The 19,920-nt window shown below is 44.2% G+C and overlaps 1 protein-coding gene across 1 annotated transcript in view; it reads left to right on the forward strand.

Annotated features, from left to right (window-relative positions):
- Nucleotides 1-314: 314 nt before the first annotated feature.
- Nucleotides 315-19,920, forward strand: part of Pitrm1 (pitrilysin metallopeptidase 1) — a 31,090-nt gene continuing 11,484 nt past the window's right edge. Inside the window, exons 1-16 of the mRNA XM_032884843.1 lie at nt 315-392; nt 1,765-1,864; nt 5,099-5,205; nt 5,669-5,820; nt 7,467-7,581; nt 7,665-7,761; nt 8,697-8,857; nt 9,932-10,058; nt 10,286-10,374; nt 12,096-12,224; nt 12,798-12,911; nt 13,366-13,462; nt 14,855-14,989; nt 16,236-16,374; nt 17,421-17,537; nt 19,761-19,893. Of these exons, the coding sequence (XP_032740734.1) occupies nt 337-392; nt 1,765-1,864; nt 5,099-5,205; nt 5,669-5,820; nt 7,467-7,581; nt 7,665-7,761; nt 8,697-8,857; nt 9,932-10,058; nt 10,286-10,374; nt 12,096-12,224; nt 12,798-12,911; nt 13,366-13,462; nt 14,855-14,989; nt 16,236-16,374; nt 17,421-17,537; nt 19,761-19,893 (1,868 nt within the window). The 5' untranslated portion in view covers nt 315-336. The remainder of the gene's footprint in view (nt 393-1,764; nt 1,865-5,098; nt 5,206-5,668; nt 5,821-7,466; nt 7,582-7,664; nt 7,762-8,696; nt 8,858-9,931; nt 10,059-10,285; nt 10,375-12,095; nt 12,225-12,797; nt 12,912-13,365; nt 13,463-14,854; nt 14,990-16,235; nt 16,375-17,420; nt 17,538-19,760; nt 19,894-19,920) is intronic.

A 19,920-nucleotide genomic window follows, 5' to 3' on the forward strand; every position in this document is an offset into this window, starting at 1 on the left:
GACCCTCATTGTCCTTCATCAGCAAACGCCCCGGGACTGGTCCGTTCTAGCAATGCCCCATATCACTTGCCACCCCACGCTCTCCCTCCCGGCTGCCCCACACTCAGACTCCCACTCGTTCTCCCGCTCGTTCTCCAGGCCCGCCCATCTCTTATAACCAGTCCACCACCCTCCCTTCACCTCGCTCCTCCCGACGGCGGAGGACCCTCCCTCCAGCCTATTAGACTCGTCGCCTCCATTCCACTTGTCCAATGAGAGTCTCGAGACCGCTCCCCGCCCCGCGCCGTGCGTCAGGTTAAAGGCAGTCTGACCCCAGCCCCACGCTGGTCACATGCCATGTGGCGCTTCAGCGGTCGGCGGGGACTGTGCGCTGTACAGCGACTGAGCTGCGGGTGAGCCACTCCTGGTGACTACAGCGAACAGGCAGGGGCGGGCCGGTAGGAGAGACTTCAGAGTCTCTGCCATCTCTGGGCGTGCGTAACAACCTCTCTGGGCCTCCTTTACCCCCAAACTTCTTGCTGGTGCCTCCAGGATCCCCAAACTTTCTTCTGGGCTCCCCAAACCAAGTATTCCTATGCCCTACTTCTATCACAGGCCCCCTGTAGGGCCTGTAAATAGGTCCTTCTCTCTGTGGCTTGGTACAGCACACTTCCCAAGAAACTGCTGTCCCAGCTACCAGAGTTGGGGGTGACATCAGTACTCCAAAGGGGGGAGCCAGGACCAGGGCATTGAGCTGACCCACTTTCCCTTCTGGATGATGACCCCAGAGAGAGTCCTGAGTGTGGGTTACCAAGGCTGTTTGAAGTAAAGATAGGCTTTGATGCGGATTTTAGCTGTGTAATTAAAAGGCAATTTATGGCTCGTTAAGATTTGCACCGACTCCTTTCTGTTACAAGGCATCGTTTAGGGCTCCATGCTGTTGTGGTAAATTTATGCCTCCTGGACTCGAACATTGTGTGGGGACTCGATTTATGGAAAAAAGAAATAAGGTGCTTTTAAAGAGTGTTTGGCTTTCATGTTCATCCAAGTCCTTATTTCAGAGTGTAGCCGAGCCCCTGTTAGTCTAGATGAAGAAACCTGGGGGTACAGGTTTCTGTGAGATTGTTGGGTAGGAAGTGTTTGAACTTTGTAAACAGCAGTAGTTGTGTATGTAGCGACCCATGAGTGAACTCCTAGCGTTTTGTCATTCAGCCTTATCATGCCTTTCCTCTCAACAATTCAACATCTACATCTAGGATTTTCTGTCTGTGAGGAAAACCAGTTGATTTTAGCATATCTCCCTGATGCTGCCAGTGACCAAATTGGTGGATTTTTTCCCCCTTCTGCCCCTACAACTTTTAAAAGAAATATTTCTGAGATATAAAAAAATTAGAAAAAATTCATAAAACATACAGTTTGAGAAAATAATTATTTTAAGTGAGTTCATTAATGCTAGGCCAGATGGCCCTGACAAGATAACTCTTTATGTGTTTTGCATAGTCATTACCACCCCCCCTTAAATTATCCATTTGCTTTTTTCTTTTTAATATCTGTGTGCAGTCCTACAGTAAGTTTACCTGCTGACTTGATACCCTGGTGAAGGTTAAAAGCTGGACTGGAAACTAGTCTTCTGAAATGTCCAAGATTTTGGAAGATGCAGGGTACAAGTTGTTTTTACTTAGTTGTCGTTATCCTACGGGGTTACCTACATATATCGCAAAGATATGCAGCCAAACAACTTTCCGGGAGACTTGCTAACTTGAGAACTTTCTTTAAACCCAGCAGGGTCCACCACAAAGTGTGGAGAGAGAAGAGTGACCAAGCCTGTGATCGTGCTCTGCAGTATAAAGTGGGGGAAAAAATCCACGGGTTCACCGTCAACCAGGTACCTGCCCTTCTATCCCGCCATGTTCAAGGTTGATAACACATCATTTTTCCTGGCAGGTGAGATCTGTCAGAGTAGAGACTCCAGTTTTGTCCTTGTATTCCCAGGACCTGGTTAGCCTCCTGACACATGGTGGGTACTCCAGACGGGTTATAATGAAATGATACCCAAGCCTTAATTGTACCCTTCAAAGCTTCCATCATTTCAGATATTAGAAAACGACACCCCCACTCTAGTAGGGCCTCAGTAAATATGCTGATGTTTGTACAACTGAGCTTGATCATTGAATGAGATCTATGCAGATGCTATTTGCTGTTCCCTAGGTCTGCTCATTCACACTCTGTGGTCAAGTATGGTTGCCTTAGATGTACATGCGATCTTTTTCTACCTATTTTATCTTGGAGTTGTAAAGAAGCAATCGTAGACCAGTATGTACTTGATTTACATTAAAGATGGGTTTTGTTGGTTCTTTTGATTGTCTTTTTTTTTTTTTAACTTTTAGATTAAAACCTTTACATTACTTTTTATTTAATGTAACTATTGAAAAAAAAAGCAGTATATGTCCGTGAATTCAGGGTTATTTTTTAAATATTTAGCAAGTTCATGGCCAGCCTGTCTTGAACACACACACACACACACACACACACACACACACACACACACACAGAGAGAGAGAGAGAGAGAGAGAGAAAAAATCAACATTTCAAATTTTTTGGTTACAGCCTTGTGTTATGCTTAAGGATTTAACAAATACGTGAGGGAAGGCAGGGCCTTTAAGCTAGCGTCCTTGTGCAGCTGTAGCAGATGACAGACTCTGAGAAGCTTGTAGCAGTAAGCAAGGTCAGAGACCCGGAGCATCAGTTCCGGAGAGATGAGTCACAAAAGCGGGTGAGAGCGTCATGCACGCTCTGAAAGGCTATACGGAGGAATTTAAGTTTATAATATAAGTCGCTGGTACTGAAGACCTTGTTCCGAATGGTACGCTCTTTTCCTGATATTTCAAACTAAAGAGAAGCTTGAAAGAAATGGTAAATCTTGTTTACCCAGATAACCATTGTTAGGTGGGTGTCACATTATCTCCTGGTTTTATGGACATTGATCATCTAAGTAAATCCAGAAACATTAAACCAGCTATACTTACTCAAGTATGAAGCCCCCCTTTTTCAGTCATTTTTGTGTCTAGGTCCCCAAGACTTAGGAGACTTGATTCTAATGGTGCCTCTGCCAGGAACTTCCTGTAGAGATGTGAACAGGTTATGTTCATGGTCTCTAAGAAAAGAGAATGATAACAGTATAGTTATAATATTGTGGATGCCCCGTGAATGAAAGAAAGAGGACTGGCTGACATGAATGCGTGGCAGGACATTGTGTGTGTGTGTCCATCTATGTGTGTCCCTGTAGGTGCCAGAGGTCTTCCTTAGGGGTGTGTCATCCTCAATCACACTACTGTATGTATGTATGTATTTATTTATTTATTTGAAACAGGTTTTCATGTAGTCCTGACTGGACCCCAATGTTCCTTGTAACCAAGTTGAAGGACACCCTTCAACTTCTCTTATCTTCCCACCTCCATCTCCCAGGAGCTGGAATTACCCATGTGCGCTCCCACACTCTGTTTCTTAGGTTGCTGAGATGGGAACTCAGGGCCTCATGCACTGCCCTCTGCCAACTGAGTTGCATCCACAGCCTTGAGATGGGTCTCTCACTAAACCTGGAGTTTACCGAGTCTGTTAGGTTGACTGCTGGCCAGGGAACTGCAGGAGTCTTCCGGTCTCTGCCTCCTTGGTGCTGTGAATATAGACACACCCTATTGTGTCTGGATTTCTGTTGGTCCTGGGGATCCAACTTAGGTCTTCTTATGTGTGCAGCAAACATTTTACTGACTTATCTATCTCCCTAGCCCCCCCCCCCCAGAACCCTTAGTTTATATTAAGGACTCTAGAGACTTCCTCAAGTATAAGGTCATTTCTCCATCTGTCCTTCCTCTGTTCCCTCCCTGGAGAGTAGGGATCATTCTTTTATTTTTTTTTAATGTTATTATTCTTGCATATTTTATGTATTTACATTTCAAATGTTATCCCCTCCCATACCTCTCCCCCCTCCTGCTGCTTCTATGAGGATGCTCCTGCTCCCACCCACCCACTCCCCACCCTGGCATTCCCCTACATTGGGGAAACGAGTCTTCACAAGACCAAGGGCTTTTCCTCCTATTGATGCTGGACAATGCCATTCTCTGCTACATTTGTGGCTGGAGTCATGAATCTCTCCATGTGTACTCATGGATCATTCATTTTTATTGCAGGCATTTATGTCATAGTTCAGTGGAAAGAACATCGACACCAGGTGGATCTTAAGAACATCGACACCAGGTGGATCTTAAGAACGTAGACACCAGGTGGATCTTAAGAACACAGACACCAGGTGGATCTTAAGAACACAGACACCAGGTGGATTTTAAGAACACAGACACCAGGTGGATCTTGGCTCAGTGGTCATTAACTTTGAGGCTTAGCTTTTCTCATGTATAAATGCGGGGCTGGTTGTCAATGCGTTCCTTGCAGTTTGTATGTAACATGCTTGGAAAGTGACTGGTAAACAATTAGTAATTAGACAGGGTATAGCAGTGCACACTTTTAACCCCAGCACTTGGGAGGCAGAGGCAGGTGTAACTCTGTGAGTTTGAAGCCAGCCTCGTCTGCAAAGCAGGTTCCAGGACAGCCAGGGCTAATATACACAAAAATCCTGTCTCAAACAAAATAGTAATTAAGACCCAAATAGCACATACTCTCATTAGCCATTAATTGGGCCTTAATTTCCTTGTCTGTGAGATCAGGAATTTGGATCAGGTGGTCTGTCCCTGTGGGGTTTTCTGGCATCTAGTTTAACACCAAATGGCCAGGTCTTTGTCAGAAAAAATAACTTGGTCAAATACTTGAAAGAGGCCCTAAATTGGATCACCAGAACCCATGTTAGAATAAAACAAAACAAAGAAACAAAAAAATGCCCCTTTCCCCCCAAAACCCAAAGATGATATCATATACTTGTAATCCCCTAAGAGAAGAGGTAGGGACAGGAATTGGTGGGTCCGTGATGCTCACTGCCCTGTCAGCCTGGCTCACTCGGCAAGTCCGAGAGTAGTGAACATGCACACACACAAGAACAGAAGCTGGCACTGCTGGTATGTTGACTGAGGCATGCTGTGTAAGTCCGCTCACACTCTCCTCCTCCCCTCAGGTCACTCCTGTCCCGGAACTGTTCCTGACAGCGGTGAAACTCAGCCATGACAACACAGGAGCCAGATACCTGCACCTGGCAAGGGAAGATAACAATAACTTATTCAGGTGTGTGCTCCTTTTAGGACCTGCATGTTCTTCAGTGTCTCCATCTAACACACCTACCATGCATCCTAAAATGAGAAGGAAAAAAACGTGCCTTGCCAGGCATGGCAGCTCACCAGGAAACCTAGTACTAGAGAGGCTGGAACAGGAGGATTGCTGCAAGTTCCAGGCGGTGTGAGTTCCAGGCCAGAGTAGGCTATAGTGTTAGAATATTTCCACTTCTCCCTTTCTACCCAAAGAGGAAGATTATACGAATTTATCTGAAGTTTCTGTCACATGGATATATTACAATTTTGCGAGAGGACTCAGTGGTTCATACATGGTAGTCAGAACGCATTTTATCAAAAGATTGTGATGCGAGAATGATTGTTTTTAATGGTGCATGGTGACCATGGGTTCAGGGATTCTGTTACAGGAGAGTAGGCTAACCCCTCGTCTCTCATTCATCATCTTTCCTGTCCCTCAGTGTACAGTTCCGCACAACCCCGATGGATAGCACCGGAGTCCCCCATGTTCTCGAGCATACCGTGCTCTGCGGCTCTCAGAAGTACCCATGCAGAGATCCTTTCTTCAAAATGCTCAACAGGTCCCTGTCCACATTTATGAATGCCTTCACAGGTAAGAAGGACGTCCTGAATCAGAACAATGTTTAGGGCGCTGGAGAGATGGTTTAGGGGTTATGAGCACTGACTGCTCTTCTAGGGGTTCTGAGTTCAGTTCCCAGCAACCACATGGTGGCTCACAACCATCTGCAATGGGTTCTGATGTGTCTGAAGACAGTGACAGTGTACTCATATACATAAATCTTTCTTTTAGATCCAATTGATAAGATATAATTGCCCACCTAAACATACAAAGCCCAGTACCATCCATCCCTTAAGAACATTAATAACAACCTTTAAATACATAGAGCAGACTCTTAACATCACCTGCCATGGCTTCTCCCCCTCTCCCTCCTGTCTCTTCATATACATAAATCTTAAACAAGAAAGAAAGAAACAAACATGTTTGGTCCATCAGGCTCCAGTAGATAAATTATTTTATAGGAATAAGAGTGGACTTAATGTTGTAGAGTAGTTTCTTTTAAATTTTATTTATTTTTACATCCCAACTGCAATTTTCCCCTCCTTTTCCCCACTACTCTCCCCTTAACTTTCTCAACCCTCAGCATCTCCTCCTCTGTTTCCCTCCAGAACAAGGCTGGCCTCCATGGATGTCAATCAGCCATGGTATATCATATCACGTAGCAGAGGACTAGGCACCTCCTCTTCTAGTAAGGTTAGAAGAGGCAACCTGGTAGCAGGAGAGGGTCCCAAAAGCAGGCCACAGAGTCAGAGACAGCTCCTGCTCCCACTGTCAGGAGTCCCACAGTAAGACCCAAGCCGCACAACTATATTCTATGCTCGGAAGACCTAGGTCAGTTATCAGTCCTGTACTAGGTGTAAAACATTAGAAGCTGAATTATTTTAGGAAAACCATATCTTGATTAGATTATTAAAATGTAAGTACTAGGGGCTGTCAGGATGGCTCCGTTGACAAAGTGCCTGCCCCACAAGCGTGAGGACTCACATTTGGAATGCTAGCACCCATATGAAAGCCAGGTATACTGGTGTGTATTTATAATCTCAATTCAGGAGAGGTGGAGGCACAAGGATCTTTTGACTTTTCTAGCTAGTCCAAGTCACGGGGCGAGCTCCAGTGTAACAGCCTGTGTCAAAGTAAGGAGAGTAATGGGCAAGAGTATCAGCGTGAACCTGTGGCCTCCATGTTCACACAAGCTCCTGCGGACACGCATCTAAGCATGCAAACACGCACACACTCATACATGTGCACACACATTTAACAAGTAGATAAATGAAACCCAGAGTCTTAGAACGGTGGTGTGGGAGTTTTTTCCCAATAAAGTTCAGAACAATTTTGGGGCTGTCCCTACAGGTTCTACAGTGTCATGGTTGATGTATGTATTGCTTAAATTAAATCAGTCGCTCAACCTTATCAATTAAACAAGTCAAGCAGTCAATCAAATGAAAGCGTAGGGAAGGTGACTGACTAGTTGGCGCTGATGTCTCTTCAGAGAAGACTTTGGGATTTGGGGGAGGCCAAGGCTCAGGGTGCCGAGCAGAGTGGAAATAACGCAAGCATGGCTTCCGCTTCCTGTTTTCATGGGAGGGAAATACTGAAGGATGTCGACCGGTGAGACTTCGATGTAATGAGTTTCCCCGGGCATGACACATTTCAAGATCTCACGCTTCATTTCTCCCCAGCCAGCGATTACACGATGTATCCGTTTTCCACACAAAATCCCAAAGACTTTCAGAACCTCCTCTCGGTGTATTTGGATGCCACTTTCTTCCCGTGCTTGAGGGAACTGGACTTCTGGTATGTAATGATGAGTTATAGGATTGGTGCTTTGGTCGTCTGCTCAGCACCGTGACTTATTTATCCCGTTATCATTTATTCAGGCAGGAAGGATGGCGACTAGAGCATGAGGACCCGAGCGACCCTCAGACGCCCTTGATCTTTAAGGGGGTCGTCTTCAACGAGATGAAAGGGGCATTTGTAAGTGTTCCTCCCCGCTTCTGCTGCACTAAGGTTGTCTTTTAAAGAAATCTGTGTATTTGTATGTCACATGCTCGTTCATGAGTACGGGCTCTAATGTGCCACATGCATAACATGTCACACGCATGTGGCGGTCATGACAAGCTGAGGTGCTGGTGCTTGCCTTCCACTTGGTTTGGAGTGGGTTCTCCTATTTTTCACATGAGGCATTCTGGCCCATGAACCTCTAGAGCATGTCCTTTTTTTCTACCTCCCATCTTGCTATGGGAGCGCTGAGCTTAGGGTGGGTTGCTAACACATCCACCTTTATGTGTGTACTGGAGATTTGAACTCAAATCATCATGCTAATGCTTTAACTACTGAGCCATCCAACTTTGTTAAGTTTTGAAAAGTATGGGTGCTTGCGATATAGGAGACCTGTTGTTAGTTAGTCTCCTGATCTCGCTCCTTAAACTATCTGGAGTCTATACTGTGAGCAGAACCCTTCAACGGTAGAAGGGCCTGGTGTCATTATACATGATCTGGAGTGTGAAGGCCTTCCCTGGTCTTCCCTACTCTACCAGAAGTACATAGATGGTTCGCGTATTTCAGGGCACTCAGATTCTTGTGGTCCCTTTAAATAGCAAGCTTGTTATCCTTTATCCTCCATTTGTATCATTTTGTTCGTGAGACCCCATGATAGTACCATCCTTTGGTCTGTATAGTTAATGGACCAAGGAATTCTTGCTCATCTGTCCTCCTCCCACCATGACGTTCTCTCTGACTTAGCTGGGCAGTAGATGAAAGACAAACTTCTCAGTCAAGAGAGCCAGTCCCCAGCTCCCGTGCACAGATTACGAGTAACTTGGCTGCCAACTTAAACTGCACCTGTGTAGCTGTTGGGTGGCGTTTGATTGACGAGAATTTTCATGAACTTATCTATTTTCAATTTCAAGACAGACAACGAGAGGATATTCTCCCAGCACCTCCAGAACAAGCTTCTTCCTGACCACACATACTCCGTGGTTTCTGGAGGAGACCCACTGTGCATCCCAGAGCTCACGTGGGAGCAGCTGAAACAGTTCCACACTACTCACTATCACCCAAGCAATGCCAGGTAGTGTTGGGTGTAGAGGTTTGGTGGTAGATCGATCAATAGTGGACTTGCTTGCGTTCTTACGTTGAGTGATATGGCGTCTCATTTAGTGAAGAAACATTTGCCGAACAGATCCGTTGCTCTGGGTACAGTTGCATTGTTTTAGTTCATCTACAGATCCTACAGGAGGAATCGCTGTAAATATCAATAGTCATAACTCTCAGTTGGCAGTGTTTAGTGGTTACAGCCTTTAGAGTCACCTCTGCTGGAGTCCCAGGTCCCCATCCTGCTCCGTGTCAAGGCCGTCTTATATATAGATCTTATATATGGTAGTGTCCACTCTGGGACTAATGTTCACCATACTCACGAAGCCTTCTGTTGTCTGTGGCGGAATTGAACTTTATTTTTTGTCGTTAGTTTTTTTTGCTGTGTGTGGGGGCGGGGGCAGGTGTGCGCTCACACACATGCGTGCATATGCGTGTGTTTCTGTTGCTTTGCTTGGTATTGTTTTATTTTTTGAGGCAGGGTCTCACTGCTTAGCTCTGGCTAGTCTCAAGTCTACTATGTAGATCAGGTGGCCTCAAACTCAGAGAAATCCACCTGCTTCTGACTTCTTTAAGTGCTGGGATAAAAGCATGTGCCACCATCCCAGACTAATAATTGGATATCACATGGTAGCTCTGATGGAAAAGGAAGATGGTCTCTGGGATGTGTAGTCTTTTTGTTCTGGATGGTGACTTAAGTGTAGTGTATTAAAAACATGTAATTGTAATTGTAGCCTGAAGTTAAGTTTTACGAAGTTCCTTATTTTGGGCTGTCAATCTTAGTTATATTCTTGCATACATTACGTATCATAGGAACTCATTTGGCTTCTGCAGTGCCAAAATATTAATTTATGTTATATTTAACGATTTAACCAAATCCTCCTGTTCGCCGTGTGTAGTTAAACTGCCTTAAAACACAGAAGTAGTCCTATATGCAGTTCAGGGGAAGATTAGCTTGGCACACCCTGGTACCCTCTGTTATGCAAAAGCTTTGGATGTTATTTGTCCCCATCTCATGCAAATAAAGTGCTGTGTTTCCTGGACTTTGTAGGTTCTTCACTTATGGAAATTTTCCACTGGAAGATCACCTGAAGCAAATTCATGAGGAAGCCCTGAGTAAATTTCAGAAAATGGAGGAGAGCACAGCGGTGCCTGCCCAGAAGTACTGGGACAAGCCTGTGAGTACCCACTCCACCTTTGTCGGCGTTTCAGTCACACCTGTTAAATGTACCACAGACTGGATCATGCAATGATGCTTTGAGAAGTTGCCCTGGGCTGCACAGTAAGCTTTTCAAGACTGAGAGAATGGTTATTGGTGACAGCCAAGTGTTTGACATGTCCAGATAATCTGTGGTTAAGACCTTTACTACTACGTGCTTGCCTGAGGTATCACGTCATTTTGCAGAGGGAATTCCATATAACGTGTGGCCCAGACTCACTAGCTACGGATGCTACCAAGCAAACGACTGTCAGCGTTAGCTTCCTCTTGCCAGAGTAAGTACGTGTTGTAAAATTTATGCTTGTCAGCAGTAAGAAAACATACAGATTAGAAGGCTAGATAATTCTCCAGGGCTTATGTAATGGGCAGGTGGGAGGATTAAAAGAATCAACCGAGTTTTAAGATAAAGAACAAATGCCAAGGTTTTAATAACATCAAAATGGAATAGGGAAATCAATTTTGCCAGCCAATCAGAGAAAAATATTTTTCTATTTTTTTTTATTTTTTTTTAAAATTAATTTATTTATTATATATGAGTACACTGTAGCTGTCTTCAGACACACCAGAAGAGGGCATTGGATCCCATTACAGATAGTTGTGAGCCACCATGTGGTTGCTGGGACTTGAACTCAGGACCTCTGGAAGAACAGTCAGTGTTCTTAACCGCTGAGCCATCTCTCCAGCCCAAAAAGTATTTTTCTTACTGTACACACACACACACACACACACACACGCACACATTCACAGGTGGTCTCTACAGTTCAGTCTGGCTTGGAATTGGCTGTGTAGCCAAGAGTGACCTTGCACCCTGCCTCTACCTCTCAAATGCTGTGATAATAAGTATGTGTCACTACTCCTGGTTTTTAATGCAGTGCTGGGAAATGAACCCAAGCTTTCAAGGCTAAGGCAAGGACCCTACCAACTGACCCACACTCCCTTTCCTACTTAGTATATATTCCTGTTAATTAATTAGTATTAAATGCTTCCAGAAAAGAGACTGGTTTTAATTGTTTAACTTGGGGGTGCCGGGGGCGGCAAGGATCACTGATCCACTTCAGAAATAAACATCCTGTGAATGCTGTTCTCTGGAGAATATGCCACAAACAAGATTCAGGCCCTGAAGAGCATGTAAGAAAGGAAAGACAGGCTCTTCCACCCTGCCCGAGCTCTGGCTGCTACCCATAACTCCACCTTCCTCTATGGTGCGGACATGGTCCTTTTGCAGAACCTACAGTATATCAAATACATGGTAGACCTTGTGATAGCATTTGATGCATAGCTAAATTAATTCTCTGGTTCTGAGCCACCCCACCCCCATCCCATATAGTTAGTAAAATAAAGTACAAATTTAAGAATTTCTGGGAGAAATTAGGTTTGATTGGAGATGCAGGTATTAATTAAAGAGTGGCAGCTGATGCTATGAGCTCTTAGGGCTGTTGAGATGGCTCGTTAGTAAAGGTTGTACAATCTAAGCCTGAGAGCCGTGCTCAGTCCCAGAACGCCGGGTGTGGAGACACAAACTCCCAATATCAGTGCTTGGGTGGAGTGCAAAGATAGACAGATCTTTGGGGCTCTCTTTCCAACCAGCCAAGCAGAATAAGAAACTTCTAGTAAAAAAACAGAGAGCCTGTCTGAGAAGGTAAGGTAGATGTCATCTAAGGACCAATGGATGGGGTAGACTTCTGTTATGTATGCACGTGCACAGCTACAAACGCACATGTTTACACACACGCACACACACACACACACACACACAGTTTTAAAGAAGAAAATACGCCACAACTACTGGGGATGAATCTGGGGGAGATGGGGGTTGGGGAGAGACTGAGAGGTGTGGAGGGAGGAGAAACTGCAGTCAGGATGTAATGTATGAGAAAAGAATAAAAAATTAAAATGTATCTGTATATATGTACTACATATGTGTGTATAACCACCAGGAGGTGTTTTAATGTATCTGTCTTACTGACCATCACTTATGTCTGCTCCCTCAATGCAGTATCACCAACACCTTTGAAGCCTTCACCTTGAACCTTCTGTCTTCCCTCCTGATTTCCGGCCCTAACTCCCCTTTCTACAAAGCTTTGATTGAGTCTGGACTTGGCACAGACTTCTCTCCCGACGTTGGGTAGGTTGGTTGTACTCCTTTGGTTGGATTTGACTGACTTGAACAGTTTGACTTACTGATATGAGTAGGATCCCACATAGGTGATTGACTGGTGAACTGACTGGTTGGGTTTCAATTGACATGATTGATTTAGTTAATTTGATTAATTGAATGATTTTCCCTGGTTGGCCTTGGCATTTTTTTGTCCTCCTGCCTCAGCCTCTTGGATAAGTAGGATTAGAGGCCTGTGTTCTAAGGCCTGGATTTATTGGTCTTTTATATCAATACCACTTACTTTGTGTTTTAAAATTATTAGTTCATGTTCCTTAAAATATTAAGGTGTTCTAAAACAGCGGTTCATTGTTTCCAGAATTATTTTATCATAATGTTAAAGGTTAAGTAGTACTGACTTTTAGAATTATTTAAAAGGGTATGGTTGTACATTTGACTACATTTTGGGAGCAAGCGGTTGAGATTGCTTTAATGTGTTCTCTAGTGGGACGTGATGTAAAAGTCTCCAGTCCTGATGTCAGTAAAGTACATCCCAAATGACAGTGCTTGGCTTCTGATGGTTTGCCCATTTCTGCTTTTTAGATATAACGGCTACACACGGGAGGCTTACTTCAGCGTCGGGCTCCAAGGGATTGCAGAGAAAGATGTCAAGATGGTCAGAGAGCTTGTAGACAGGACAATTGAAGAAGTTATAGAGTACGTGTGTGTGTGTGTGTGTGTGTGTGTGTGTGTGTGTGTGTGCATGCACGCACGCGCATGCGCACATGCACACGTGTCAGAACACCCACTTCCATCCTTCCTCCATGAGCGTTCTGTGGGAAGGAGACTGAGCTATCTCGACTCCTGGTAGCCTCCTCTCGACATCATGGGACGTGTGTTGGTTCAGTTGAGTTCACATGTCCTTGAGCTTTACTCTGGATTTCTTTCTGACACATAGGAATGCAGTGGTATGACATCTCCATGCATTTCCATGATTTGTTCTTATTTTTCTTCCTCATGCTGTCTCCTTCCTCCCCCACGTGCATGAATATGTATATTATATCTCACTTGTTTAATTATCTCATTACTGCCCCTGCAGCTGTGTGCCTCCGAGACCTCTCTCTCTTCCCAGCGTCTCATTTGTTAATTCGTGTGTCTTCTCTTCTTTTAGGAAAGGCTTTGAAGATGATCAGATTGAAGCTCTGCTTCATAAAATCGAAATCCAAATGAAGCATCAGTCGGCCAGTTTTGGCATGGCCCTGACGTCAGTACGTGATCTTGTTGCCACCACGGCTTTCCCTTCTGTTTGATCTTGGTTTTATAACTACTGGTTCTCTATGGTTTTTGTTTGTTTTTTTATTGATGGTGTGTATTGTTCCTTTTTTCTTTTTCTTTCTTTATTTTTTTAGCTTTATTTTAGACAGGGTCCAGCCACGTAGCTGTGGCTGGCTCCAAGCTTAGCTCTCCCTTAGCCTCCTGGACGCCAGGGTTACAGACATGCACCATGATGCTCCCTGTGGTTCTTGACAGCACTAAAGTTATTGGTTAATACTAATAATTGGTTTTCATCTGAGTCTTGAACTTCTACTATCCTGAATCAAATACAAACATACTTCTGGTTGAATTTCATTTTTCTATCATTTTATTTTTTAAAAATATATGTGTATGAGTGAATGCCTTTGAGAATTTATGCTCATTGTGTGCATTCGGAAAGCCCTGGGCCCCAGAAGAGGGTACTGGATACCCTAGGAACCTAGCATGGGTCCTCTGCAAGAGCAGTAGCTCTCCTCACCACTGAGCCGTCTTGTCAGCCCTTTTTGTTGTCGTCTGATTAGCTTGCTTAATTGTCTGACAGTTTTGTTTTCTTTTATTTGCTTGGATGTATATATGTAAGTTGCAGACATATATACACACACACACACATATATATGTGTGTATGTGTATATATATATATATATATATATATATATATATATATATGAAGGTGTGTATGTTTCTGGTGTGTTATCTGGAGACTAGAGGGCACACATATTGCACTTTAGCTGCTGTCCACTATTTATTATTTATTTATTTATTTATTTATTTATTTATTTATTTATTTATTTATTTTTACTTAAGACTGGGTGGCTCACTGGCTTCTCACTTCATAGGCAAGGCTGACTGGACAGTGAGCCACAGGAACCCACCTGTCTCTTGCCTTCCCAGCATGCATCACCATGCTTGGCTTTTTTTCTTCTTTAGGTGGGTTCTGAAGATCAAAGGAAGATGGATGTGTTTGTTTGCAGAGCAAGCATTTCCCCAGCTTAGCTATCTAACCAGCCCTTAACTTGGCTATTTAGGCATATTATGTTTTTATACCGCTAATACACTATATATCATAAACAAAACAGAGTTAGTAGGCCTTTCTCCAAACAAGTAATGACTTAAATTTTGTTGTAAATGGTTACATCTTGGGGCAGGGCAATAATAGGGATTAATTAAACCAGGGGCCTTGATCACACCAGAAAATTGCTGTACAAGCTAAACTATATCTCGAGCCCTTGACCATGAGATTTTAATTAGACATGATAGACTGGCATGCCTTTTATGTGTAGGGTGGGGCAGCCTAGTTTTTCTGAGGTAATAACAGTGCGTTGTGTATTTAAAATTCTTTGTTCTAGTATATAGCTTCTTGCTGGAATCATGATGGGGACCCCGTGGAGCTCCTGCAAATGGGAAGTCAGCTGACTAAGTTTAGGAAGTGCCTTAAGGAAAATCCAAAATTTTTACAAGAAAAAGTAGAGCAGTATTTTAAGGTAAGAAATTTAGAGAATCTGTTGTCTATAACTTAGTAGGTAGATTTCAAAATATTCAACTGTGACATTGAGAATTGTGAAGGCAGTGATCACAATATAAGTAAGTAGGTTCTGTTTATAGATTTTTATATATACATATGTCCGTGTCTTTATAATAAATACAGGTGTTGCACAGCTTAAATCCTTCTTTTGAGATTGCAGTGCAGATTCAGTCCTTAGTTAGAGTAATATGCATCTATAGACTGAATTATGGATGCTTAATTCCCTGCTTTCTAGCAAGCCGTGCTTAGCTGTCAGTTTTCTGGTATACTCTACTTAATTACCCAGTGTCACAGAGACCTATTTTGAAAGCTTTCTTGTAATGATTGCCATTGTTTGGGACAAGGAATATAATAATTTGACCTGTGATTTCTGTGTTCTATATATCCACCCCCTCACATACTTTGATTGATTTAAGTCCAAGCTAGCTTTGAGCTTTCAACCTTCCTGCCTCTGCCTCCTAAGTGTTGGGATTACAGACAAGCACCATCACTTCTAGCTGTTACGTGAGTTCTTACTGGAATCTAATCCACTCCCCTCTCCTTGTAGACTTCCAGTTGAACATTGTGTGCATATGCTGAACTGTTGAAGGAAATAACAGAAGCATTCTAAGAGCACATTCTTTTATATTTGGTCAGTGTCTGTTTTGTCCACGTAACTCATAAACTGATGAATCATTAATTTTGTTCCAGAGGTGGGTGTGGTGGCACATGCCTCTGATCCCAGAGCTAGGGGAGCAGAAGCAGGAAGATCAGGAATCAAAGGTACCCCTGTCTCCATAGTTAGGTTTGAGGCCATCCTGGGCTACCTGAAACCCTGTCTCGAAACAAACAAAATATCATATTGTAGTTCTAGACTTTCAGGAATTCTTAGTGCTAGATAAACATTAATTTTAAGTTTTTGGATCTTTAATGTAATTCAAGATATTAGGTAGTGCAGGTTTTCTTTACAACCAAGATGTGCATTTTGGGAAACACAGGGGTTGCAATAGGCCTGATTGGTTCACATACCAACCAGAGAACAGGTTTGCTTATGAGGGTTTCATATGACCTGTGCGGCCACAGTGGCCAAACAGGCCTAATGAAGTTCTCATCATTAACAGAACGCTAAGCCCAAGTCATGCTGCTCTCGAATGTTTTAATTCGTTCAAATTTAGTGTCACCCAGTCGTGTTTTAATCCGGGTTGTTGTTGCCCTGGTTCCCACAGAACAATCCGCACAGGCTGACTTTATCCATGAAACCAGATGACAGGTATTACGAAAAGCAAACTCAGATGGAGACGGAAAAGCTGGAGCAGAAGGTGAATTCTCTCTCCCAGGCGGACAAAAAGCAGATCTACGAGAAAGGTCAGACCGATTTGGGGTGATGTGACTTTCTAGATTCATGTGTGTGACAGATCCGATCTGTGTGATTGACTTGATGTTCCTTGGGCGTAAACTTGGGACGCTGTGCGAGCTAGGCAAGCGCTGCCCCTCACTCAGCTCTGTCTCCAGCCTGGCACTGCCTTGTGTGCCACCATAGGAGGGAGGCTAAGGTGGCAGGCATGAGAAAGGCTATCGCAGCCCATCCAGAGTCAAGGTCACTTGCCTGTGCTTGGCTAGCTTTCTTCATTTTTACACAGTTCAGAGCCCAGCTCAGGAATGGTGGCACCTACATTCAGGGTAGGTCTTCCTACCTCAGTTAGCTCAATCCGGACAGACAGTCCCCTCACAGACATACCCAAGTCAGCCTGGTCCAAGTATCTCTAGGTTGCATCAAGTTGAGGATTGAAATAGAGCAGTAGCAAAGACGTTAACGACGATGCTCGTCTTATAGAAGGTGTTTTTCCTGTACGCATGCGTGACAGAGCCCCTTTAAAGTAGGTAAGCACAGTGCCGGTACCACAGTGGTTGTTTTAACCACTCTGGGTTTTAAATCGTGTAATTCAGTAGTTGGAAATTCTGTGGGTGAAATAAAGTGCAAACAGAAAATGCCTGGATGTGGGAAAAGGTTTATTAAGGCTAGTCATCAGTGTCTTTAGTGACTGACTTGCATAAAAGACGAAGGTCCTCACCACAAGGGACCTTTTGATTTGAGAAAAGGAAAAAGTAAGATAGCCGAGTGTTTCAGATAATGACTGAATGATAATGACAAGCGAGGAGCAATTGGAGTGCCCAGGAAGCTGCAGAATCTCGCAGTGACATCGGTTTGCGTAGACATGGAGCGGCAGTCCCTTGTCCACCGTGGGGATCAGATCCTCTCAGCTTGTGGCCTCAGTGGCTCCTGGTGCATCTTGGATAATGAAGAATAGCACATTCAGACCCTAAAACCTCCAAACTCCAAACCTGACAGGCAGGTTCCTTTGGGTTTTTTCACTTTCTGTTTCCTTGTCTCTTCTTTTTCTCCACTTCAGGCTTAGAATTGCAGAAGCAGCAAAGTAAGCATCAAGACGCCTCCTGTCTCCCGGCACTAAAAGTCTCTGACATCGAGCCCACCATGCCTTTCACCAAGTTTGACATCGCCCTCTCAGGTCATCATCAAGCCATTCCCACGGGTGCCTGGGTTCTTTGACTGTGTTGAATCGCAATTTGCAAACAGGCAGGGGCAGGTTTTAGATGTTTTCCAGAAAACATCTCAATGAACAGCCTGTTTATATGGCTCTGCTGTTCGTATGCCTTGCAAATTGTTATTGTTTGGTTTGTATGTGCACATATGTATGCATGTGTGTGCCCAGTGCGTGTGCGTGTGTGTGTGTGTGTGTGTGTGTGTGTGTGTGTGTGTGTGTGTGTGTGCCTAGGCCAAAGGCCAATCTTGGTTTAATTCCTCAGGTGCTTTCTACCTGTCCTCACTGGTACTAGGATTTTGCAGTTCAGCCAAGCCGCAGATCCGAGAGAACTACCCTCCTCCATCTCCCAGCTCAGGGATTACCGGCGTGTACCTCCACCACCGGCTCTTTTTTTAAAAAGGAGATTGTAAGGATCCAACTCAGGCCTTTGTTTGCACCAACTGAGCTTTCTCCCGGCCCTTGAGAATTATTTTGAAGAAGAGGATGTGGTAGGGTAAACCTCTGGAGGAGTTAGGCAGTGATGGCAGGGAAAGGGCCTGGGGTGCTGTTGGACTCCTATCTCACTGCTTACAAGACCCCAGGCTAGCTTGTGGCTGGTGGCATGGGAGACAGTTATCTCTAGAATAGCGTGTTCCTGAAAGATGATAGCAGGTGAATGAACTCCTGAGTGGCCATGGATAGTTTTTGATTCAGACCAGTGTTGAGCTTTAATGCGCACTGTGGAGGACGGGATTTGATTCGATATGATTTGATCTTGGAACAACTGAGAGTCTCCTGTGTGCTAGGCAAGCACTTGATGACAACCCCAGCTTAGGTACACTGTTTCCAGTGAGTTATCTCCAATCTGCCTTGCATATTTTAACAGTGAATATCTCACTTGTAATAGGTGTGTAATAGGTTTGTGTAGGCACGTGGGGGGTGTTTCTAGATATTGGGGTTAATGTTTTAATCTATAGATTTTTATTTTTCCATTTTCATATGTTGGCATGGATGTTGTGTATATACATGTATGTGGTTGTGGGAACGTGTGGGAGCATGTGCATGTGGAGGTTGATATTGGGGATCATTCTCCATTGACCTTGTACATTATTTATTAAGGCAGTGTCTTCCAACCTAGAGTTGACTATTAGGGCTACTCTTTCTAGACAGCCTTTTCTGGGGAGTTCCATCTCCAACCTTTATGGCTAAAACTACAGGTGGCTGCTATGCCCATGTGATATTTTACATGGATGTCTCTCCAGAGATCCAAGCTGTGGTCCTCATGCGTGTAAGGCAGGAACCTTACCTACCTAGCAATCACCCCAACCCCTCTTATAATTTATTTAGATGTAAATCTCATTAATTTTCTCTAATTTTCTGTCTCTTTCATAGGGACAATAAATCGATCATCAACAAAAGTTTTCATTCCTCTTTCAGCGTAGGGCACTGTGCTAGGTGGAGAAATGTAAAATAGAACCCCAAAAGCCTACCCCAGAGATGGGGGGACACCCTAAGGTCATGAGGTCCTAGGGACATTGAGGGCTTGTGGAGGACAGGGCATTACACACTACTCAGTGCGGGAGACTACCAGTGTGTAGATTAGATGCTATGATGCAGTCAGATGTTGTGAGCCTGACCATGTTGTGGACCTAACTGTGTTGATGAAGGGAAGCACTCGGTAGAGGGCTCAGTTATGGGTGAAACGGACACTGAGATGCTGCAGAAATCAGCTGGAAGTTCAGAAAAATAGGATCCTTCTCCATCTCAGTGCCTCAGCAAGCAGGGATGACCTAACACTGCAAAGGGTTTCAGTGTCAGACCTGTAGGAAAGTGCAGTGGGAAACCTGTATCTGCTGTAGGAAATAAACAGGGCATTTCTGTGTTCTTCCAAGTCTTAAGCCTTCATCCTTGAAAAGCAGTAGTGTGATTCCTTAAGAATGATTAGGGGCCAGAGGTGTAGTTCAGAAGGGAGAGAACTTGCCTACCATGCACAGAATCTTGAGCCCCCCAGCATCATATTAAAAACCAAGTGAGAGGGCCCCTACCTGTAATCCCAGCAAGGGAGGTCAAGAGTCCAAGGTGATCCTTCACCAAAGCATCTAGTGTGAGAACAGCCTTGGATACATGAAACCCCAGTTTCAAAGACAACAGCAACAAAACCACTGAAATGTGATCAGTTAAAGCAAGAGCACTGCTTTTGTTTTCCAGCCGGAGACGTCCCTGTGCAGTACTGCCCGCAGCCCACCAACGGCATTGTGTATTTCCGAGCCTTTTCCAGTTTAAACACGCTGCCGGAGGAGTTGAGGCCCTTCGTGCCTCTCTTCTGCAGTGTGCTGACCAAGTGAGTGAGTTGTGGAACACAGTAGGT

The sequence above is a fragment of the Rattus rattus genome, chromosome 14 (assembly GCF_011064425.1).
Source record: "Rattus rattus isolate New Zealand chromosome 14, Rrattus_CSIRO_v1, whole genome shotgun sequence".
NCBI lineage: Eukaryota > Metazoa > Chordata > Mammalia > Rodentia > Muridae > Rattus > Rattus rattus.